We start from the raw sequence: 24837 nt of genomic DNA on the forward strand, positions 1-24837 counted from the left end.
GGTATGGATTAGTTTAATACAGGGTGGATTTGATTTAAATCGAGTTGATTTAAATCACAATTTAAATCATGATTTAAATCACTAGTAAAAAGGCTTAAATCAACTCGATTTAAATCATAATTTTTAAAGAGCAACTGATCTCTGCTACTCCTTTGACCCGCTGTTGACTCACCGATAGTCCCAGTGTTGCAGAATATACAGCCTCATGCTACATAACTAAGCTCCATTTCATGCTGAATAAACTAAATTATTTATGTATCTTAAATAGAAAACTATCTTACGATAGATTTTTACCCCAAGTTTTTTATTAAAATAAATTCGATAAAAATAAAAAAAAATCCGATTTAAATCAAAAAAATCTGATTTTTTTGATTTTTTTTTTAAAAAAATCATTGATTTTTATCCACCCTGGTTTAATATTTCTTTTTTTATTATTATTTTTTGGAAGAAAATTGCTAAATACATAAAAGTAAGTTCTACTTTACCTGATTTGGAACTGGAGAAATAGCTTTCTTCACCGAATACCTTGTGAAACTAGGATTCAACTGCAACAGACACTAAAGCCAGTGTAGGGGTTATGGAGATTATAGTTATGGAGTCAGCCATGGAATCTAACTACATGACTTGGGCTGAGTAGATGACTCAGTCAATCTATTCAAACCTGTCACACGGGGTTGTTGTGAGAATAAAATGAAAGGAAGTTTCTTCATACCTTGCTTTGAGCTCCTGCAGTGAAAGCAACAAATACATCTAATCAATCAATCTAACAAATCAATCAATCTTAACAAATCAATCAATCAATTAATCAATCACACGCAGTCTCAGCTCAAACTATCCCACACAATTGTGGTATGAGTGAAATGAAAGAAGTACTCCAGGTAGGCCATTTTCAGCTCCTGAAGAAAAAGGAAAATATAAATTTAACAGTGTATCTAGCCTAAACTGTAATGAAAATTTAGTACTAATATGTTTCTATGATTTTCCTTGTCTCTGAAGCCTAATTTTCTATGGCAAAGATACCAGAATATTCAGCACAACAATAAAAACAAACTCAATCACAAGCAGAACAAGAGTAAGAAATCTACAGCGGCAATAAAAACAGATGTCCCTTTGTGTATAAACACACAATTCAGGGGTCCAAAAAAAAAGAAAAGAAAAGAAAAGCTTGCTGCCAGAAGAGATTATTTAGGAGGTAGAGCCTCCATCTATGCTGAAGACTGATATTCGGTCAAAAGTGGAGCAGCCAGCTGGTAAGCGGCTGGATTGATTCAAGGGAGCTAATACTGCATTCCTACCAGTCCTTAATGCTACATTCTGTTCTTTTTGCTCCTTCCTACTAATCTTCCTTTTCTTCTGATTTGCAGGCTCATCCAGGTCAGCACTATGACTGATGGGGACTATGACTATTTGATCAAACTCCTGGCCCTCGGAGATTCTGGGGTTGGAAAGACCACTTTGCTGTATAGGTACACAGACAACAAGTTCAACCCAAAGTTCATCACGACAGTAGGGATTGACTTTCGAGAAAAGCGTGTGGTGAGTTTCTTCTTTGTGTGTGTGTGTGTGTGTGTGTGTGTGTGTGTGTGTGTGTGTGTGTGAGGGAGGGAGGAGGGGGAGGCAGAAAGGTCTTCCTGAAGTTTCCACTCTCTCAAAAGAAATATTTTCAACATCTCAGCGGGACAATATCCGTTTCCTTGTGTGGGTTTTGCCCCGCATTTTGTAGCCTTCACCTGAATTCGCTTAGTCCAAAATGGCATTTGTATATTGTTTCATCTCTTCCCAGTGTATAGGTCATCCACAACTTACAACTGTAATTGAGCCTGACAATTAGGTTGTGACAGTCAGCAGATTTCCATTTGACCGGAACTGTTTTGATGACCCCCCCCTTTTTTTTTGCAGCGGTTATTAAGCGAACCCAGGGTTTACTTAACCAATGGGTTAAGTAAACCCATTGTTCACTGTGGAAGAGTTTTGCCCAGAAATCAGAAGTAAACACCAGTTTCTGGCAAAAGCATTGTCAATCACGATCATGTGACTGCGGGGCGCTGCACACGGCCATAATTGCAAATTGTTTGCTGAGCATCCTAGAAGAGAAAGAGTTGAGTAGAATAGAGTAGAACAGAACAGAACAGAACCTTGGAAGTCTTCTAGTCCTAAATATGATCATGTGACTATGAAGGAGGACAATGTCAGAACTTCAAAACTGGATCACAAGATCCTTTTTGGGGAAAAGCTTTGCGCAGTAGCAGTATTGTAGCCAATGAGGTTTATCCGAGGCGTGATTATTGCTAATTAAAATATAAAGAATTTATATTTCATCCAAAATATCCTTTTGAACATAAATCAAGAGACAACCTACAAATCAGCCTTTCTCATTAAGCTTTGATTTCTGTGCTTTCAAGGCTGTTTACCCTGCAGTCTGTGAAGATAATCTAGAAACCTCAGAGATAGTCTAAGGTTCTTTTTCTTTTATTTTTTTTAGATTTGCCATATTACCATAGAGATCAATGTTTCCAATGTTATTATTATTTATATTTCTGATTTGCTGAGTAACTTATTTTGAGGTAATTTGCCTCCTTTTGGCAGCAGGGATTTTAAAACCACAGGAGCTCATATTGTCCTATGGCACGGGCTTCTTCGTGTTACTTGCTGTTTGCTTAGTTCTTAAGCGTGTTTTGCAAATCAAAGCTGAAAAATGTTTTTAGGATTTCCAGAATCTCTAGATTGGTACACGAACATTTGTAAAAACTAGATGAGAACAGTGAGGATATTTTTTTTTTGAGGGGGTGTTATAGTTAAAAGGTTGTGAGTGTGTATATGTCTGTGCATGCGCACGCCCATGGGTGTGTGTATCAAAACGATATTTCCCTCCTTGGTTTATTCAGTCTAGCTCATGTCACAGCCATATAGTATCCCTTGCTGGGATTTAGATTTTTCATAGACACACACAGGAGAAACTGCTATTCCTGGAAGCCTCCATGTGTTTTGTTTGCCGCTATTCAACTGTTGTATTTTAACTCATTTAACTCAAAGCGTAAGTGGATAAAGGAAACAACCTTAGACTGGTTTTCTCTTAGAGAAGATCCACTGACAAGGTGCTGTGAGACTGCAACATAAATGTTGTTTTGACACACACACAAAATGAGTTATCACTTTCAAAAGGAAATTTTTTAAAAAATGATCCCAAATGCAATTTTGCCTACTTGCTTGCTTAATGTTATTACAGGACTCAGACCCAGATAAGTCTGTTTGTGTGTGTACACACACACACACACACACACACACACACACACACACACACCTGTTAAGCTTATTCTACTTCGCTATCAACAGTGCATAGATTCTAACAGGTTACAAATTAAACTTTGCATTAGCAAGAGTGATTTTGAGAGCTTGGGCTACCAAAAGAAGCTGTCCCTAGAGAGAATGAAGCTTTGTTTCTAAAATGCATTTTCCTCAAACAGATATTATTGAATTAGAATTAGAATAATAGAGTTGGAAGGGACCTTGAAGGTCTTCTAGTCCAATCCCCTGCCCAGGCAGGAAACCCTACACCACTTCAAACAAATGGTTATCCAACATCTTCTTAAAAATTTCCAGTGTTGGAGCATTCACAGCTTCTGCAGGCAAGTCGCTCCACCCATTAATTGTTCTAACTGTCAGGAAATTTCTCCTTAGTTCTAAGTTGCTTCTCTCCTTGATTAGTTTCCACCCATTGCTTCTTGTTCTACCCTCAGATATTATTATATTTGTTTTCTTTTACACATTTATACAATAATATAATATTATTATTATAATATAATTATTATTATTATACAATAATAATAATTTATACATTTATACAATAATAATAATTATGATTATGGTTTGTAATCAGGACAAACTTTTATATATATATATATATATATATATTTGTTTATGTAAGTTTTCACGGGTATGTATGTGTGTATAGTTAATATTTCGGGTTTCTTCCCGTGTAATTGTGGATATATCCCTAAAAGGGTAGAAGCGACGTTTCGGCAGAATCCCATCTGCCATCATCAGGCTTATGCCAGTAGTCATTTTGCACTAACATTTTGTTAGTGCAAAATGACTACTGGCATAAGCCTGATGATGGCAGATGGGATTCTGCCGAAACGTCGCTTCTACTTCGACGAGGTCCCACTCGTCATCTTCAGGCTGGTGTCTTCGGCTTCGTGCTTGTGCGAGCAAAGCGTGATTGGAGATGCCGTCTCTCTATAAATACTGGTGGGGAGGTGTGGAGTGCTTGCTTTGTTGTTGTAAGCGGGTTGGTTGGCTGTGTTGTTACATCTTGATTAGTTGATGGAGTTGATGTTTGCAGATTAGTCGGCTGTTGCGTAACATTTTGTAACATGATGTTATGAAACAGCTGACTAATCTGCAAACCTCAGCTTGAAGATGGCGAGTGGGACCTCGTTGAAACGTCGCCAAGATACTCTCAATCTTACACGGGAAAAGACCCGAATAGGCCAAACTTCGGTTATTCGGGTTTTCTCCCGCGTAAAATTGGAAGTATCTTGGCGACGTTTCAACGAAGTTTCATTCGTCATCTTCAGGCTGTTTTCGGCTTCATGCTTCTAGGAGCAATGTGAATAACCAAAGACCCGAATAACCAAAGACCTACATACAAACACTCGTGAAAATCTCAGAAAACATATATATATGCTTATTTACTTATGATCTATGGATGAGAAAATATGTCAGTAAGGCACAATTTGTAAGCTTTGTGGGAACATCACATTTCTTGGGTTTTGTGGATGTAATGTTTCTTTTCTAAATATCAACTATATATTCTGACACCCAAAGCAAACATCTGTGTTGAGGATCCCTTTCTCTTAAATGTTCACCCACCTCCTACTTGAGAAGCCAACTTCTCAACCTGATGCATGCTGAATTCATAAGTTAAAGAGCTTGTGATTTGTGCCACATGTATTAACCTCAAAACACAACCTTTTGAATCCTTCTTGTATATTCATTGCTGGTTTTGATAGGATGGGAACTGCATGTCTTTCTAATTGGCTCAGGGTGATCGAGATTGTTACTCAGGATCTAGTTTCCCACGGAGGACAATACACCTGTTCCTATCCAGTGGCCAGCCAGGAGCCAGTGGATTCTTTAGGATTCAAATTCAAAGCATGGCAAAATGCCCAAAAATATTTTATTAAAAGCATTATTAGAGAAAGATACATTAATCCACATCCCTTCAGCTTGCCAGGAACACCAAGAATGGCAATAATTAGCAATAGAATGAGTCAATCTGCAAGGCTTGCTAAGGAATTTCTTCTAAGCACAAGTGGGAAGGGATGTACACTGCAAAGCTTGTTAAATTAGACAGTTTGCCTCAGCTGGCTAAGTAACGCTTTCTACACAAGTATTTCACAAGCAACACACACACACACACACACACACCAACCATACTACTTTCTTACAAATCTTTTGGTGGTCCCAAACCAATAGAACAGCAATATGTCTCAATAAAAGTGGGTGCTGTATTAATGACTAACAGTTTTATACTGCTTTTAAGTTTAACGTGAGCTATGTATATTTTGCCCAACCCCAAATACTTAAGTGGACAACATAATTTTTAATAATACCTTTCAATGCTATTTTTCGGGCGCCATTTAATCTCTGCATATTTTAAAACATTTAATTGGAATGAAGGGGGAGATGTGTTCTTCTGAAAGCCAGATCCTCTTAGGGGTGTCAAACGGGCAGCCCATGGGCCAAATGCGTCACACGCAAGTCACGCCCCCCCCCCCAGTTCCATGAAGGGAAAAAACATCGCAAAACATCACATGACAGCAACGTGATGCAGCAAGTTTGCCACTCCAGGTGAAATATTGAAGGCCAATTTTTTCCCCAAGTTTCCTTTTACCCAATCTCATGCTAAGCTCTTTGGCCATGAACACACCTCTCTCCTTCACTTGCGCAGGGCCATCTGGTGCTCCAGTCTTCAGTTTCATGGAGAATCTCAAGTGGAACACACTGCTTATTTCCTTGGACCAAAGACATATTATGTTTCTTCCTGGGTTATCAGGGATGGCTGAGTCACCTTGTTAGTTCAGCATGTTTTCTATACCAAAGAAACATGCTAAATCTTCTGTGTATGTACTGGAGAGTAAATATGCAACAGCTGTGCTGTTTAGAAAGATATTACTTAAGAAAAGCATATAAACAAAGAAATTAGTTTATTGTTAGTTTATTAGTTTATAGTTAATTGGGTAGTCCAGACACTTTGCAGTTTAGGGCCTAAGCCTTAGGCTGTGTGATAGTGGCTAACTTTTTTGGAGACTCTGAAGTAGTCTTCAGACTTATTTGTAAAAATAATAAAGATGGGATACAAATAAATAAAAGCCAGTATTAAGAATTCCAGTCTGCTGAATTCCAATTTACTGCTTATACAGCCATCTTTCAGCCTCCAAGGGATTGAAAGAGAATAAATGTTGAAATGCCTCCGAAAAGTTATATAGCAATAGCACTTAGACTTATATACCGCTTTACAGTGCTTTAGAGCCCTCTCTCAGCGGTTTACAGAGTCAGCCTACTGCCCCCAACAATCTGGGTCCTCATTTTACCCACCTTGGAAAGATGGAAGGCTGAGTCAATCTTTGAGCCTGGTGAGATTTCAACTACCAAATTGCAGGCAGCCGGCAGGCAGCAGAAGTAGCCTGCAGTACTGGCCCTAGCCCAGGGGTGAAATGCTCCTGGTTTGGACTGGATTGCCCGATCCGGTAGTGATGGTAGCGGGTGGTTCGGAGAACCGATAGCAAAAATCCCTGCTTCCCCCATGCCCAGCTGAGCTGCGCAATCATCAGAGGCTTTTTTTTAATTTTTAAAAGTATTTTTTCTACAACCTCTTCAGCTGAAAAAATGCTTTTAAAAGTAAAAAAAAAAAAAGGGCTCTGATGATCGCGCTGCTCAGTTGGGATTGTCAGAGGCTTTTAAAAGCATTTTTTTTAACAACCTCTTTGGCCGAAGAGGTTGTAGAAAAAAATACTTTTAAAAGGCTCTGACGATCCCAGCTGAGTTGCCTAATCGTCAGAGGCTTTTAAAAGCATTTTTTTTACAACCATTTGAGCCGAAGAGGTTGTAGAAAAAATGGTTTTAAAAGTAAAAAAAAAAAAAAAAAAAGTTGGCCACCCCCACCCAGTCACATTACCTCCACCACCACCACCGGTAGAGAACCGGTAGTAACAAATTTTACATTTCACCACTGCCCTAGCCTTAACCCTAACCACTGCACCATCATGGCTCATATAGACAAGTGAAGAGTCACCACTTCCACTTTAATGTTGTAAACATAAAGTTTAAGGTGTACAAATTGATTTCATCTTTGGTTGGCTTTAGAGACAGGAGGTTTTATTTCTGTAATCATCTAGGCAACACAGCAGAAGTGGCTTGTCATTGTTTTCTCTTGGGAGGATTTTTTGTTTTTATTTATCAAGCCTAGCGTACAACGTAGCATTTCTGATGCTGGCTGGGGGTTCTGGGAGTGGAGATCCACAAGTCTTAAAAGTTGCCAAAGTTGGACATCCCTGATCTCGAGACTGGTACTTCCGATATCAATATTGTAATTCTTACTGTGTGCACTCCTTCAATAAATGCAGGGCTGGCTGCCAAAATCAACTGTGGAATTAAATCCATAAAAGGATCATACTTGCGGGACCGCCTACTACCACCAATAGCCTCCCACCGGCCGGTATGCTCCCATAGAGAGGGGCTCCTCCGGGTGCTGTCAGCCAAACAATGCCGACTGGCGGCCCCCAGAGGTGCTTCTCTGTGGGGGCACCTACTATCTGGAACGAGCTCCCCCCAGAGATACGGAGGATCCCGGATCTACGCACCTTCCGCCGCGCTTTAAAGACCTTACTATTTCACCAGGCGGGCCTGGCCTAATTTTCTCCCTCTTTTATAAAAGATTTTTAATTTTTAAATATCTTTTAGTATTTTATACATTCAATTTTAAATTGGTTTAAAAGTTTGGGGTTTTAAATTTGTCAGGGCCAAAATTATTTAATTTGATTTTATCCTACTTTTAAATTTTGTATGTATGTGTTTTATTGTTTGGCTGTGCACCGCCCTGAGTCCTTCGGGAGTAGGGCGGTATAGAAATCAAATCAAATAAATAAATATGAAGTTTAGCATCTTTTCCTTTCCTGCATTTTCAGTTTGCAAATTATGACTTCACTTTTAATTAACTTTTAAATGAACACTTGTCAAAATAAACTGCGAAGCTTTATTTGGTATGTTTCAGGTGTACAACAGCCAGGGGTCAAGTGGTTCTTCTGGAAAAGCCTTTAAGGTCCATCTGCAGCTATGGGACACAGCTGGGCAAGAGAGGTAATATGCAAGAGCTTAAAAGTCCAATGCAGAAATGATTGGAAGGGGAAACGAACAACATTTTTTTCTATTAGATTCTGTCATTTGAACTCCGGCAGGATTTCAAGTCAATTTTATTTTTATTTTTATTTTTTGTTATCATTTTGACATCATATTACTGTTTACAAGGAAGCTTAAGACCTAGTTCTTCTCTTGAATTTTTTGGAATTTTGAATAAAAAGTGATTTGAAGCATTTTGGAACATCGGATTTCAGGGATACAATTGCTAAAAGTTGCAGGACAGTGGGTAGTATCTGCAGTTTACACACACACACACACACACACACACACACACACACACACAGCTTCTAGAAGCACAAAGCCGAAAATACCAGCCTGAAGATGACGAATGAGACTTCGTCGAAACGTCTTTGTCAAAACATCACCAAGACACTTCCAATTTTACGCGGGAGAAAATCCGAATAACCAAAGACCTACACACACACACACACACACACACACACACACACACACACACACACATATATTAAGAATTGTCCTAAAGATGCGAGTTCCAGGTATAATTATAGAAGAGGCGATAGACATCACGATCTCCGGAACGTTTAAAAGTTTAAAATTTTAAACTTTTAAACATTCCGGAGATCATGATGTCTATCGCCTCATATATATATATATCGCCTCCGCGGACCCCATTTTCGGCCTCTGCTGTTTGCTGCAAGGAGGCAAATTGCTGGGAGGCAGAGGCAGATTTTTTTTCTTGTGCTAATCAGGATGTGCTGAAAATGAAACTGAAACTGAAAGAGGCTGTTTACTGTTTGCTGCAAGGAGGCAAATTGCTGGGAGGTAGAGGCAGATTTTTTTTCTCTTGTTTTCCTCCCCAAAAAATATAGGTGCGTCTTATAGTCCGGAGCATTTTATACTCCGAAAATACGGTGTATATATATATATATATATTTATAGATACATACATACATACATACATACATACATACATACATACATACATACTCACACATACATATACACAAGTTCTTTGTTTGAAGGTGTGTGAACCATACACTCAGAAATTCCATGTCCCTGGGTGGGCAGCTGACTAAAACCTCCTGTGGCAGTTTCCTGCCCATCTGTTTGACAGCGAGAGAGAAATTTATAACACAAATCCCCATTGGAATGGAATAGATGATAAGAGAAAATAAAATCATCCCTGGGGCTGCCGTGCAACCTGAAGGAAGATTTGTGCTTGAGCAGTCATTCGGGATAAGGGTCGACTACCCGTGTAAAGAGAATATTAAAGCTTTGCCTTGTCATTTATCTGTTCGCTTGCAGCACTTTTTTTTTTTAAAAAAAGGTTCAGCCATGAAATGTTTACCTAATACCCCTTGCTTTCTTTCTTTTCCCTGATAGCTCGTGTTGCATATTGATCCTTTTCACTCCTTTTCTCCTGACAGATTCAGAAGTCTCACCACCGCATTTTTCAGAGATGCCATGGGCTTCTTGCTAATGTTTGATCTCACCAGTCAACAGAGCTTCTTAAATGTCAGAAACTGGATGAGTAAGTGGAAAAAGCAGCTGTGTCTCTTAGCCTTGAGCTCTTTTAGCTTCAGCGGCATTGAACCTACCATCTTTTAATGCAACAGCAGTCCCCATAGAGAGTGGCATTATGTAAGCTATTCCTGACACGATTAAACATTCTGCAACAAAAGGCACGCAGGTACCTTAGAAAAGAGCCATGGTGAGGGTGCAGTACTGCAGGCTACTTCTGCTGACTGCCGGCTGCCTAAAATTTGGCAGTTTGAATCTCACCAGGCTCAAGGATTGACTCAGCTTTCCATCCTTCAGAGGTGGGTAAAATGAGGACCCAAATTGTTGGGGGCAATAGGTTGACACTGTAAACCGCTTAGAGAGGGCTGTAAAGCACTGTGAAGCGGTATATAAGTCTAAGTGCTATTGCTATTGCTATTAGAAGCAATGCATGCTCCTCTCTGAAGCAAAGCTTGGCAATTTTTAAGATGTGTGAACTTCAGCACCCAGAATTCCCCAACAAGCATACTGGCTGAGGAACTCTGGGAATTGAAGTCCACAAGTCTTAAAGTTGCCAAGGTTGGAGACCCCTGCTCTAGAAGTTCCTGGATCATTCTTTGCCTTGGTCACTGGCTGCAAGATACCTTTTATGGAAGCTTTAGGAAACAGGTGGACTTTCATTTTGACCTGACAAAGTTGTTTTTCCACTCTGGCACTGCCTCCTCCTTGAAGCCTCTAGCATCACTACCATGTCATGTTTCTGCAAAATGCAGAAGCCTGCCCAAACTACCGGTAGTTTGAATATTAATAAAGAAATGCATGTGAATTGCTTGAAATGTATTAGCTGTATGTGAATAACAGGCAGTCCTGGATTTAACAACCGTAATTGAGCCCAGAATTACAGTCATAAATTGTGGTCATTATCGAGCCACTATGTGACTGCACCCAGTTTTGCAACCTTTTTTTGTGGCGGTTGTTAAGCAAAAGTGACGGTCATTAGGTGAAGGCCATGGTCACTAAAGCAAACCTTTTTTTTTTTATTCAATGAGCGATTGTTTTTTTGCTGGAAACTGGAAGTAAATGCCAGAAACTAGCAAACCCCACCCAAAATTGTGGCCATGTGACTGCCGGATGCTGCAAATGTCTGTAAATGCAAGCTGATTGCCAAATGCCCCAAATGTGATCATGTGACTGGGGGAGGGGCACAGCCAACGGAACTACAGAACCAGGTCATAAGTTGCTCAGGGGAGGTCCATCATTGCTTCAAACGGTTGCTAAGCAACACCAGTTGTTAATCAAGGACTACCTGCTTCATTCCTGTTACAACTGTGATGCAGAGAAGAAAAACAGTCCTCATTGTCATTTACAGATTTTTATCTATCTTATTTGATTGATTGGATGGCCCAATGTATTCTGGGCAATAAGACATTAACCTTCCTATTTCTATCATAACATTTTTAAATGTAAAAATAGGTAGTGAATTTGGTCATATTTCATCTCTCAACCTTTCCCGGCCGGGTTGAGCAACACAACTGGAAGATACCAGATTAGGAAAGGCTGAGAGAAACTATGATTTCTGCTCCTCCGATTCCAGGGAATATTTCTACACTCCTTACCAAGTTTCTACATTTCTTTCTTTAGGTCAGTTGCAAGCAAATGCTTATTGCGAAAACCCCGACATAGTATTAATTGGAAATAAAGCTGACCTATCAGATCAGAGGGAGGTCAATGAAAGACAAGCAAAAGAACTTGCAGACAAATATGGGTAAGGCAAACAAACATGTTGTCCCCTCAACTAACTCGGGAGGCATTGATGTAGCCATCTGAGTGATGCCAAAGGTGGGATAAGGACACAATGAAATGGCCAAGACATTTGGTTTGAGAGGAAGAAAACCAAGTGTAATCAGGGGTGGGCTGCTGCGGGTTCGCAAGGGTTCGGGAGAACCTCCAGCTAAGATTCTGTGCAGTTTGTAGAACCCCCAAATTCCATTCCTGGCTGGCCCCGACCACCCCGCCCCTCCCAGGAGTCCCCACGCATCCCATTTTGTATACAGGTAAGTACAGGGTGTGCACGGAGGCTTGGGGAGGGCGGAAAATGGGCCTACCGGAAGTTCAGGAAGGCCAGAAACGGGCCCATTTCCGGCCTTCAGAGGGCCTCCTGAGCCTGGGGAGGCCATTTTCGCCCTGGAGGTTTGAGGAAAGCTTCCAGAGCCCAGGGAGGTCAAAAACGCCCACCCCCCACCATGGTTCAGGAGGCCGACTGGTCATGCCCACCATGGCCACGCCCACCCAGCAACTGGGCAGAGAACCCCTTGCTAAAATTTTTGAAGCCCACCCCTGAGTGTAATGTTTTTTTTTTCCTGTTGACATCCATGATTCTTAAAGTAATCCCCATATGGATAAAGTACTGGTGCTAATAAGAATTTCTTTTTGTGAGAAGGGGAACAGGGATGTGTTCAGCAGACTTGAGGGCCTTTCAGAAAGTGACACGATATTCTTAACTGTTGAAGTAAAGTCAACATTTGCTTTTGAGAACCAAATGCTGCCCTTTGAAGGTAAACCTGTAGGTTGTGGTTATAACTGTTCCCTCTTGAAATAACTTACCATACTTCTGATGTTTTCCTGCCGTAGCATCCCATACTTTGAAACAAGTGCAGCGAACGGCCAAAATGTGGACAAAGCTGTGGAGACACTCTTGGACTTAATAATGAAACGAATGGAACAGTGTGTTGACAAGTCTCAGCTCTCTGACACAGCCAATGGTGGAAGTTCAGGAAAACTGGTGTCGTCCAAATCTGATGAGAAGAAATGTGCTTGTTGACTTGGCCATTCAGGTTGAAGAAAAGAAAAGGAATGAGAAATCAGAAAGTAACAAGAGTGACCAAATGCTAAATTCAACCTGGAACTCTGTGGACCAAATGAGACTGCTGTTGTTGTCTTAAGCAAGCCTGATTTTTCCCCCCCCAATGCTGAGAAATCATGCTTCTGCATTCAAACAGGTGTAAACCATCTTCATAGAAAATCCAGAGCCTCTTTTCTTCTTCATACAATAGGCGAGTAAATACAGGAAAAAATATCTGCTTTGGGGGAGAGGATCATTGAAATGTTAGAGACACCTTTCCAATAAAACAAGGGGTTGTCTTAATTGGCCTAAGCTAAGCCATCCTTTCTCATCTCTTTGCCTTCTATTATGACATAGTGTGTTTGCTAAACAGGTGATGAAAAAACATCCCAAAGAATATATTGTGTGGCTCATTGTAAACATCTTCATGGTTTTGAATGCCAAAAAGTTAGTTTTTTCATTCAGTTGGTTATTCTCATAAGGCGAGACCTGATTAAAATTGCAATTTAGTCATTAGGTGGCATTGGAGATAGAGGTGGACTGTAGAAAGAAGATGTCCGTACAATATAGTACAGTGTTGAAAAAGATATAAACCACGAGGTTTGCTCAAAGCTGAAAAGTACTATGTGCCTTGAAATATTTGGCCAAGTATTTCATTGGTGACTCTGAGAGTGATATTCCAATGGAATCCCCTTTCATTAAGAGGTAGTACGTATGTATTTATTAAGTTCTATATGGATACAGTTAACATTTCTAATTAGTTCTAATGTTCTAATTAACACATACTTTATATATACACACAGAAGATTATTTTTGCTTTTACTTTACCAGCAGAGCACTTCCCAAACATGAAGCTATGTTCAACGTTGATCTGGAATATTAGCTGTCCAAAGCAAAGTCTTGATTAAATATATAATGCCTTTCTGTTATTTCCATCACTTAAAACGAGAAAGGCAGGAACAGGAAGAAAGACGAGGAAGTTCCAATAATAATTTTGTTACAGTAGAAGTACTGTTAAGTGAAGGATATGTACACTTTAGAGCCAAGCGTGATAGGATGATGGTGGGATGATGATGATGATGATGATGATGATGAACCAAATGCAGCTCTTTAAAACAAAAACAGACATTGACTTTCTACTACGCACCATTTCTCTGCGATGCCATTCTGGTTTAAAAGGTCTGCTTTTGCAATTCAGCCGTTCCAAAATGGTCCGCAATCCCCCTGCCACCATTTTCTAAGTTAAAGAGTTCATTTCACCAGGTGTTATCAACCCAAAGCGAAAGAGTTGTTTCTAGTATTTATCACAATGCTCTTCATCAGTCTCTCAGTAATTAAAAATATATTTCTGTTTGCAAAATGTGAGCGCATTTCCCAGAAAGAGAAAGAATGTAGAGGAATATATTCATGCTGATATATCTTAATTTTCATTTTTATTCCAATACTGTGATACCTTCAGTATACTTTTAAATGTTTACTGCTTTTTGTAATCCGTACAACTCATTTTCAGAAATGGGAAATTGCAAAAATCCCAAAGGTGTCTTCACTTTTTGCTGGTGTTAATTGCTCAGCGCTTCTATTGGGAAATACTAATGTTTTTGTCTATGAAATATGGAGCGTATTTGCTTGGGTTCAGAATGCTTTGCTTGAAATCAAGGGCTGGGGGGAATACATTTAAGCAGTGTTTTTCAACCTTGGCAACTTTTAAGATATGTGAACTTCAGCACCCAGAATTTCCCAACAAGCATACTGGCTGAGGAATTCTGAGAGTTGAAGTCCACCTGTCTTAAAGTTGCAAGGTTGAGAAACAATGCACTTAACTAAGTGTAAAAGAACAAGAGATTCTTTATGCATTAATACGTATCTTTTTTTTTTCCTATATGGCCCTACACTGTGAGGAATATTTCATCTCTTTTTCCTGCAATTCTGCCATTTTATAACAAAGATCTTTTAGCTTTCCAATGGAAGAAGAGATAACAATATATCCTTAATGTTTCCCAGCTATTAATACCTACTCAGTGTTGTCCATTGCAGTAAACAGGGTTATCTGCTGCAAAATTTGGGCATATGGCTAACCTAGTGAGGAATCTCAGCTGACTTATTGAAAGTTGCCATTCAGAATTTTTCTTACATATAGTTCAACAGTTTTGGATCTTCTGGCATTGTAAATCCGATCTGGAGGGACTCATATATTCCAGTTTTTATTCCTATCTCTCACACTACCATACATATATTTTGTTGTTACTATGTTGGAGTAGCAATTTAAGAACTTGAAGCTTCTCCTAAGGCACAATTATTGTTGGGCATCATTTGTTGCAATCATATGCTGGGTTATCTACTAGTATGCCTACAAGATCTGCCCATGCCTCTGTCTCAGTGTAATGCCCATGAGTGAATGTTTTATGCATGCATGTTAAACTTCGATATTGTGTAACACAGAATATTCCCTGGCATTAAGTAAGGCCAAATAGCTGTCGGTTTTGTAGCTGTCATTACGCACACCTAAACTCCTGCATGCATAAATTGTAAATGTTTATAGGGAACATTTATGAGCACAATGTTGAATCCGCAAGAACACTTTGACTTCCCAGATCGGCATTATATCATCTCATTAATAGCCTTTGAAATTGGCTTGATGCAACTGAAAACTTGCCAAGGTGGCAATACTGGAATCCATCTTGCATTTTCAATATAAACTCAAAATAAATTCCATATCACATCAACAAATTCTTTCATTATCTTTCTTTTATGGCCCTATTTCATCAAGGAGATCAGAATATATGACAGATATCGAATATATTGATGTAGGTTATATCGCCATTGTAGTTCATAATTGGCGCCTTACCAAAATAATCCTACATATGATGAGTATTTGATTAAAATTCACCGGCAGTTCATTGAGGAATAATTGTAATGACAATATACTATGCTATTTTTTCCAGTCTTCCTTTTGACCCTTTTAAGACATGGTATGAGATTCCCTCTTCTGACTTGGTTTCATGAATATTTGAATCAAAATATTGGATGTGTAATTGTGTATGTATGATTAATAGACCCATGGCTGTTCACTGCTTATATATATATACCCTGTTGTCCAAAAGTATCCAGCTGTAATGAGCCAAGTTCTCAAGTGCTTCTATTGTGCCTTTAACCATCCACAAAGCACACTAAGCCAACAATTGTTTTCATAAATCATATGTAATTGTTGAGGAAAGAAACTAGAGAACTGTCAGTTCCATGTAACCATTTTTGCCTGCTGTTATCGACAACCATTGGCATTAATTACAGCAGCTCACACTGCACACCAACTTGATTTCTATGAAAGGATCTTTGTTTGCTTCATTAAAGCCTCTGAGGAGCAAAGTCGTTGCCTGAGGAAATGCACATGATGTCCCTAATAATTACTGTCCATGGGATAAATCAATATATATTTAAGAGAAGGTTGTCCTGCCACTGAAAATATGTTTCTGTACTTGCCCAGAAGCCTTTTAACAAAGTCTTCTACCAAGATTTACACCGGGCTCAAACAAACCATTTAGCTGCTGTTTTGTTATGAAAATCTACCTTTTCCCAATACAGTTAAGTGTAGTCTGGTATTACATGAAGTGACCACTGAAACTATTCAGCCTGGTTGGTTCCTTTCTCCAGTCCAACTGAGGCAGAATTGGACAATGTCCCCCATTGGTCAACTTTCTAGATCTGCTCTTGAAGCTCAAGGTTAGTAATCGGGAGGAGTTTGGCTACCATAGATTAACACGGCTGTCCTCCAACAACATCCTCAAGGCTTGGAAGGAAGTCTCCCATGTTTTCCTCTCCCTAAAATAAATGCTTGATAGCAGCTCTTCTAAAGGTCAAATCCAACATAACCTGAATCACGTGGTTATGGCTGTTACAAAGAGGATTAATAGGGGGAAAGAAAAGTTATCCCATACCGAAGCACCATTACAATCATATTCTCAGAAGGGGTGAAGTTGCGCAGTCTGTCTATGCTGTCAGTTGTTAAATATTACTACAGCCCTCCTCAACTCAGACCATTTAGGGCAGGGATCTCCAACCTTGGCTATTTTAAGACTTGTGGACTTCCACTCCTAGAATTCCTCAGCCAGCGTGGGAGTTGAAGTCCACAAGTCGTAAAGTTGCCAAGCTTGGAGACCTCTGATTTAGCACAAAGTCTTTTATGAGCTATTTCTTAAGAAACATGGACACATCATCTTCCCACACTTTCAAAGGCCCTGCTTGAAGCTCTCCTAAACTTGATTCCACCCCAAGGTTTAAATCAAAAAAGCTTCTCGAATCTTAAATCCTCTCTAACTGCCTTCGCTCTACCCCGCAGAGGGATTTTCAGTGTATATAACTATAATTCAAGGTACTTTTATGTATTTCTCACAGATATATTTATTGAAATTGTTCTTTTCAGATTTTGATTCAACACTAAGAGCCTCCTGACTGTTCAGTTGCCTTCCCCCCCCGCCTTTGTTTTGCTTTTAATGTGCCCTTAAGTTAGATAACTCTGAGCATGTTTTCTGTTGGTCTTTGAGACAGTTCTGTAGAAATTAAAGATTTGCATTCTTTGGACTAAGTGTCTGAATTATCTCTCTTTGGATGGACTGCACTGCCAGCCTAGCAGCACCAGTCATTAACCGTGTTGTATTACTACTACTATACTGTTGCTTTTCAATGATATATAAATATGTATTTATATGTGTGAGCGTGTGTGTGAGTGAATGCACACATATACATACATACATACAATCAGACTGTATCCATTGGTGTCTGGGTTTTTACAATATGGCTAAGGAATGTAATTCTGTAGTTTCGTTTCTGCACTGTTCTTTTGAGATTAAAAACTATTCATTTTTAAAGCAGTCGTGGATTGTTGTCTTGAAGAGCAAACATGATCTAAGGCAGGGATGGCGAACCTTTTCGGCACCAAGTGCCCAGGGGTGGGATTCTACTGGTAGCTCCGACGATCAGCTGGGAGTGAACTGGTTCGCTCCAACGATAGATAAATAAATAAATACCTTTATTGTCATTGTATGTGTATACACAGTATACCCATACAACGAAATTCACTTAACACCCAAAGACCAGGTCCAACACACACAACAATCCCCAAACACACTCCAACCCACCACAATTCTTCACCCCTAAACCACCCAAACATCCACACAACGTCCAAAAAGAGTATAAGCAGGATGGGAAGAGTCTCTGAGAATGTTGTGCAACTTTCTCAAACAGCGAGATTCAGCTGGATCCGCTCGCCCCTGTCTTTACTTACCTTTATCTTTGCAGTTGATAATTTGGCACAGCGGATTGCCACGCCTGTTTTAACTCCCTAGCACTAACGCGTTAGGTGATTATTTTGTTGAACTGCACACGTGAAGTGCGCGATCACCGAACCGATTGTTAAACCGGAAGGATCCCACCACTGCAAGTGCCCAAACTGGAACCCGTGCGCACACACCAGAGCACCGGAAACCCAAAGACCAGCTGGCCAGTGTGTGTGCCCACACAGAGAGTGCTCTGTGTGCCACCTCTGGCATGCGTGCCATTAGGTTCGCCATCACGGATCTAAGGTATCCAAGAATAGTGAAAGTGTGCAGACGACACACACAATGTGATTTTTACTTGATTCTGGCTTTGCACATGTGAATTGGGGCTACATGGGGCTCCCCTTGAGGAGCACTGGAGGCTCCAACTAGTCCAGAATGCGGCCACGCGGGTAATTACGGGAGCTGCCTGGCGCTCCCATATAACACCGCTCCTGCGTGAGCTGCACTGGCTCCCAGTGGTCTTCCGGGTGCGCTTCAAGGTGTTGGTCACCACCTTTAAAGCGCTCCATGGCATAGTATCTAGTTATCTTCGAGACCGCCTGCTGCTACCGACGGCCTCCCATCGACCTGTGCGCTCCCACAGAGAGGGCCTCCTCGGGGTGCCATCAGCCAAACAATGTAGGCTGGTGACCCCCATGGGGAGGGCCTTCTTAACATAACATTTTTAAAAAAAATATTTTTAGCTGGTTTGTCATTTTAAATTGGGGCCAAATTAATATATATCCTTTTAATTGTTTTTAATGTTTGTATTGTATGTTTTTAGCTGGCTGTACACCGCCCTGAGTCCCTCGGGAGAAGGTGCGGTATATAAATTCGAAATAAAATAAAAAATAAAAATAAAATAAATAAAATAAATTCACATGCTGTACTTTCAGCCATGTAGGAACTCGGCTGTGATGTTTTCAAAAATGGCTGAAAAAACCACGGCTTCAGTGTAGGAACTCAGCTAGACAGAAAAAAGATCAGGTTGGAATAGATTATTCACCATAGTTCCAGTATTATTATTTTTGTAAAAAAATGCCAATCTCACACCTTCCAGGTATGAAGAATACAATTCTTTGAATTACTAGCCACTATGAACCAAAGATTGAGGGTCACTTGAGAGAGATTACGGGGAGTCCTCAATTTACGACCACAATTGAGCTCAAAATTTATGTTGTTAAGTGAGAAATTTGCTGAGTTTTGCTCCATTTCACAACTTTTCTTGCCACATCTGTTAAACGAACCACTGCAATTGTTAAGTTAGTAACACGGTTAAGTGAATCTGGCTTCCCCATTGACTTTGCTTGTCAGGAGGTCGCAAAAGGGGATCACATGATCTTGGGACACAGCAACAGTCATAAACATGAACCAGTTGCCAAGCATCCAGTTGTAAATCACGTGACCATGGTGGGGATACTGCAATGGTCATAATGATGAAAAACGGTGATAAGTCACTTTTTTTTAGTGCCATTGTAACTTTGAATGGTCACTAAATGAACTGTTGTAAGTGGAGGACTACCTGTATACCCAACCTCCACAGCATCTGGGTTTTATTTATTTATCTTGCTTTTTTGCCATATAACACTGGAACTTTCCGGCTTGGTGGCCCGGAGGTGGGGAGGGGGAGGCAGTGGTGGGTTGCTACCGGTTCTCCCCGGTTCGGGAGAGCCGGTAGTGGAAATCTTCATAGGAGAATGAACCAGTTAGCTCTGAATGTAATTTGGGCCCTCTCCCCTTGCTATACCTACCTTTATTTCGTTTGTTTTTTGATCAGCTGTAAGGCATGGCAGAGGGGATTGCCATGCCTCAGCTGTTTTTTTTTCTCAATGCGCTTGCGCGAAGCGATCGCTTTGCAAAGCCCATATGTGATGTGAACCTGAGGTAAAACTGATTAGAACCCACCACTGGGGGGAGGGGATGATTCAGTGTGAGTGGTAGGCGCATGCACTGCTCCATTTGCATAAGCAGTGGGCACGTATTAGATTTTCTGATTGCTCAAGTGTAGGGAGCAGGAAAGAGGGGAAAATAAACCCCAAATAGGCACACATTTAAGGCAGAAAGACTAATGTAGCTGCACCCCGAAGGGAGTGGCGAGTGCTCTGTGGTGAGCCCTGCCTTGGAAAACATGGTGGTTTTGAGCAAGCAAAGAGGGAAAGTTGAGCTGAAGCAGAGAAGAAAGAAGTTCATTGCATTCCTGACTCATTCCCAGGAATCCAGATAATCAAATCATGGTTACGCTCATTACGCTGACAAGGTTGCCTTCAGCTAAATTCATAGTTTTATCCACAATGTACACCAGCTTACCTTATGGTCTTGTGGCTTAAATAATTGACTGAACATTGTACCAGTTATTTATTTTGTTACAGTGCAAACATGATCCAGCCAGATTGAAGCATAAATCTCGCTGCAGGCCAAGGAACAACCAACCTTGCCTTTCATTACCACACTGGCCACTAGAGAGACCGTCCTTGAGATTTTTAGATGTCGTTCTTATCCTCATAACTACACTCTTGATTTCATGGCTTTTAGATTGTCCATTTCGTCATTACGTTTTGACAAGTCTTGGCAAGCTGCTCTTGAAATACAATCTTAAGGATGGTATAATCATTATAGATCAATAAATACTTTATTCATTTAATTATGGGGAAACTTGCTGTTGCGCTGTCACAGAACAGGGCCTAGCCAAATGTACAATCTGCTTTTATAGCGGTATAACCGAAATATATATTCTTGCTTTCTTGCCTCAGGCATACTGCTTGACGAACCTGCCTTAGAAAAGCTCTATGCAGAACACTTACATTTTACCGATTCTAAATCATGACATAGGGATGGCTTCAGGACTGTCTTCTCTGTGCTTAGATGCACTTCCCAGAGGTGTTTTACTTCCTTCAGAAACATCATTTTACACAACAATGTTATAATTTATCATTTTACACAACAACGTTATAATTAGTTTGCCAAATTCAAAAACCCTGAGGAGGTGATGTGGGTAGGAATGCTGTAAAGAGGTATCTCCGTTCAAGGTTTTCTAAGCATCACTTTACCCATAATCAATCAATCTCTCTCTCTCTCTCTCTCTCTCTCTCTCTCTCTCTCTCTCTCTCTCTCTCTCTCTCTCTCTCTCTCTCTATACATACATACATACATACATACACATACATACATACATACATACACATACATACATACATACATACATACATACATACATACAGATAGATAGATGGCTGTGTGTGTGTATGTTCCAGCATAACTCTGGAACGCCTTGAGCAATTTCAACCAAACTTGGTACACAGATGACTTACTCTCTGAAAAGAAATACTGTGGGGATAAGACACCCCTAACACCTCTTGGGGTATCTATTCTGTTAAGATACAGCCTGTTGTGCCTTAAAATGGCTTCTACTGTACTGCCTTAAAATAGCTTCTACTGTGCAGCACAGTGGAGTTGCCATGGTAACGGCTTCACAGTACTCCACAAGGGGGCTTCCTCTGGTAAGGGGGAAAATCCAACATTAGAAATTATGTTTGGCCCAGACATTTTCAACAAGGCGCTGCTGATTCTTGAGGACAAATGTATGGCCATGATCAATAAAACATTACTGCAACTCGGCCTGCCTGCACCACTATGAGACCGATACAACCTACTTCACGCAGATTACCTACGAGAAAAGAACTACAACATCAAACAGCTTAATGCATATATGGTGGACAAGAAGCCACTTCTAAATCAAGATCGGAAAAAAGCATACTAAATGATCATGGATCAGCTAGCAAAACAACAAGGTGGTATCATTTTACTTGACGCTTCTGGGGGCAAAAAGAAAACATTTTAACTAATTTAATTCTCGCCGAAATTAGGGCTCAGGGTGAAGTTGCTCTTCCTGTCTAATACAGGATTGGGATAAATAAATACCTGGGCAACGTTGGGTTATCAGCTAGTTTTCCATAAAATATAATACTAAGAGGTGCAATTTGGTGTGATGAGAGATATTTTTTTTCCTACTAGATTGATGCAGTCTCCACACAAGTGCTCATTCATCTTCTTTCTCTCTCTCTCTCGCCTGGTATCCAAAACCAGGAAGAGAGAATTCTCACAAAACTAGTATTAGTCAGTTGTGGATCAGCTGAGCGACATATCTGAGCTCCACATCATATATTTGATCCAGCTGCCTTAGTCCACCGTAATATTCTTCAGTGTAGATTCAGATGCACATTATAGAACTTGCAGGAAGTCATTGGTCCTTATGGATGAATGAGTTCTGAAGCCAATGCATTTCCATCACCGGTAAGAACGACCACAATGCTTCTAATAATGGGCCCATAGATGACTCTCTCTCCCTCCATATGTCCCAGCCTCCTGGATGCCTTCTGTCACATCTGAATTTACTTCTTCTCTTAGAAGACCATCTTGAGATTCCATTCATTAATTCAAAAGATGAAATTTGTTAGGTGATGCCGTTCACTGTGCAGGTAAATCCAATGGAAATGCATGGAAAGAAATAACCATCCTTGTAATGGACCTGAGGAAGGTTCAGACTTCATAGCAATAGGTCACTTGCGTAGTCTGGATATTACAATGTACGGCAAGTCCTCATCAATCCTGGAACAAGATGGAGAAAGTTTTAATTGAGCAAGATATCATTTTGAAAAATCTAGCTGATATTTCACGAGAAGAGTCCTCCACTCCTCTACTCACAACAGAATCCCTTAGGCCAACAGACTTGAAATTTTGGGCTTAGACAACTTAGAACTTCGCCGTCTTCAGTCCAACCTAAGCATAGTACACAAAATTGTCTGCCACAACATCCTACCTGTCAATCAATACTTCAGCTTCAACCACAACAATACACGAGCACATAATAGATACAAACTTATGGTAAATAGCACCAAACTTGATTGCAGAAAATACAACTTCAGCAACAGAGTGGTCAATGCCTGGAATGCACTACCTGACTCTGTGGTTTCTGCCACAAACTCCCCAAACTTTAACCTTAGACCAATGATTCCCAACCTTTTTTTTTGGCCATTCCCCACCTAAGCATCTCTAAAATCCTGATGCCCCTACCCCCTTGTGACCTATAATTCTTACTATTCAAAAAGTGACTCCTACTCACGCGGAGGAAGCCTAAAAGGCCATTAACTTGGTTTAAACAAGGTTCCAATTGCCCCCATTAAAAATCAAATTGCCCCCGTGGGGTGTGGGCCCCACATTAGGAACCACTGCCTTAGACTGTCTATTGTCAACCTCACCCCATTCCTATGAAGTCTTTAAGGGGCGTGCATAAGAGCACCAGCGTGCTTACCATCCCTGTCCTAATGTTCCCTTTTGTTCGTATCCATTTCATGTATTCATAATTATGTTTATAGTTGTATCTGTTATCTAATACATGCTTGACGAAAATAAATAAATACAAAAAAATTAAAATAAAATCCTGTATTGACATTATTTGAAGAATCTGGAAGAAGGAGTTATTTCAGAGATCCTAAGAACTGTGTTAAGTTCAGTCATTGTCAGGTTCATTTGACAAATGATCAATAGCATTTAGCTTAGTTGCTTCGTAAAGATTAACCAGGAAGCACAGCGCCAATATCTGTCTCTTGATCTAAATAAAGATTGTAATATGGTGGTACCTTGGTACTCATTGTTAATGGATGCACGGCTGTCCTTAGAAGGGCATATGACGGCCGTGGCCAGGGGGGCTTTTTATCAGGTTCGCCTGATACGCCAGTTGCGCCCCTTTCTGGATCGGGACTCCCTACGCACAGTCACTCAAGCACTCGTCACTTCTCGTCTGGACTATTGTAACGCTCTCTACATGGGGCTCCCCTTGGGGTACACCCGGAGGCTCCAACTGGTGCAGAAAGCGGCCGCGCGGGGGATTATGGGAGCGACTGGGCGCTCCCATGTGACTCCTCTCCTGCGCGAGCTGCATTGGCTTCCGGTGGACTTCCGGGTGCGCTTCAAGGTGTTGGTGATCACCTTTAAAGCGCTCCATGGCTTAGGGCCAGGGTACTTACAGGACCGCCTTCTGCTACCAATAGCCTCTCACCGGCCAGTTCGCTCCCACAGAGAGGGCCTCCTCAGGGTGCCGTCGGCTAGACAATGCCGGCTGGCGACCCCCAGGAGGAGAGCCTTCTCTGTGGTGGCACCTACCCTTTGGAACAATCTACCCCCAGAGATACGAGTGATCTCCGACCTCCGGACCTTTCGTTGGGCCCTAAAAACTCATCTCTTTCAGTTAGCCGGTCTCTCTTGATTTTATGATTTTATGGTTGGTTTTAAATTTTGATATGGATTTTAAATTGATAAATTTTAAACTATGGGCCAAATTTAATTATTTTAAATCTATTTTTAATTGTATTTATGTATAAATGTTTTTATTTTGGCTGTTCACCGCCCTGAGTCCGAAAGGAGAAGGGCGGTATAGAAATTCGAATAATAAATAAATAAATAAATAAATAAATAAATTGGTTCTGGGAGGTGCAATGAGTACCAAAAACAATGAGTACCAAACAATTCCCCCCCATAAGGAATAATATAGTGAGTTACAAGGCAACTGACACCAACAAATTCTACCTTGTGCTTTGAGTACCAAACAAACGAGTACTGAAACAAAATTTTCGTATCAAAATGCATTGAGTACCAAATTTGATGAGTTTCAAAGCAGTTGAATACCAAGGTACCACTGTAATTTGAAAAATGTTTCTTTAAGTGAAAGGTGAACCAGCCTGCATGGCAAGTAAATTCTATAGAACTTAGAACTTCTAACATGCTCTGTTACTCCATATTTTTACC

General features: G+C 40.5%; 2 protein-coding genes and 1 non-coding gene across 9 annotated transcripts in view; 2 read left to right on the forward strand and 1 right to left on the reverse strand.

Annotated features, from left to right (window-relative positions):
* The window catches only part of RAB27B (RAB27B, member RAS oncogene family), a 140520-nt gene extending 122934 nt beyond the window's left edge, over window positions 1-17586 (forward strand). For all 7 annotated transcript variants that reach the window (XM_034401556.3, XM_060690745.2, XM_087885558.1 and 4 more), the window contains 5 exons: window positions 1365-1536; window positions 8276-8361; window positions 9810-9913; window positions 11524-11647; window positions 12514-17586. In XM_034401556.3, coding sequence (XP_034257447.1) covers window positions 1384-1536; window positions 8276-8361; window positions 9810-9913; window positions 11524-11647; window positions 12514-12703 — 657 coding nt within the window. In that variant the 5' untranslated portion in view covers window positions 1365-1383 and the 3' untranslated portion in view covers window positions 12704-17586. The remainder of the gene's footprint in view (window positions 1-1364; window positions 1537-8275; window positions 8362-9809; window positions 9914-11523; window positions 11648-12513) is intronic.
* On the forward strand, window positions 2232-2347 carry LOC148115036 (U4 spliceosomal RNA). Its single transcript, XR_015732847.1, has one exon. It is a non-coding gene; the product is annotated as a U4 spliceosomal RNA (small nuclear RNA).
* Window positions 17587-21147: 3561 nt separating the features above from the next.
* The window catches only part of CCDC68 (coiled-coil domain containing 68), a 55408-nt gene continuing 51718 nt past the window's right edge, over window positions 21148-24837 (reverse strand). The window contains exon 11 of the mRNA XM_034401534.3: window positions 21148-22641. Coding sequence (XP_034257425.2) covers window positions 22593-22641 — 49 coding nt within the window. The 3' untranslated portion in view covers window positions 21148-22592. The remainder of the gene's footprint in view (window positions 22642-24837) is intronic.

Source organism: Pantherophis guttatus, chromosome 2 (assembly GCF_059756535.1).
Source record: "Pantherophis guttatus breed Tessera chromosome 2, ASM5975653v1, whole genome shotgun sequence".
Taxonomy (NCBI): Eukaryota; Metazoa; Chordata; class Lepidosauria; order Squamata; family Colubridae; genus Pantherophis; species Pantherophis guttatus.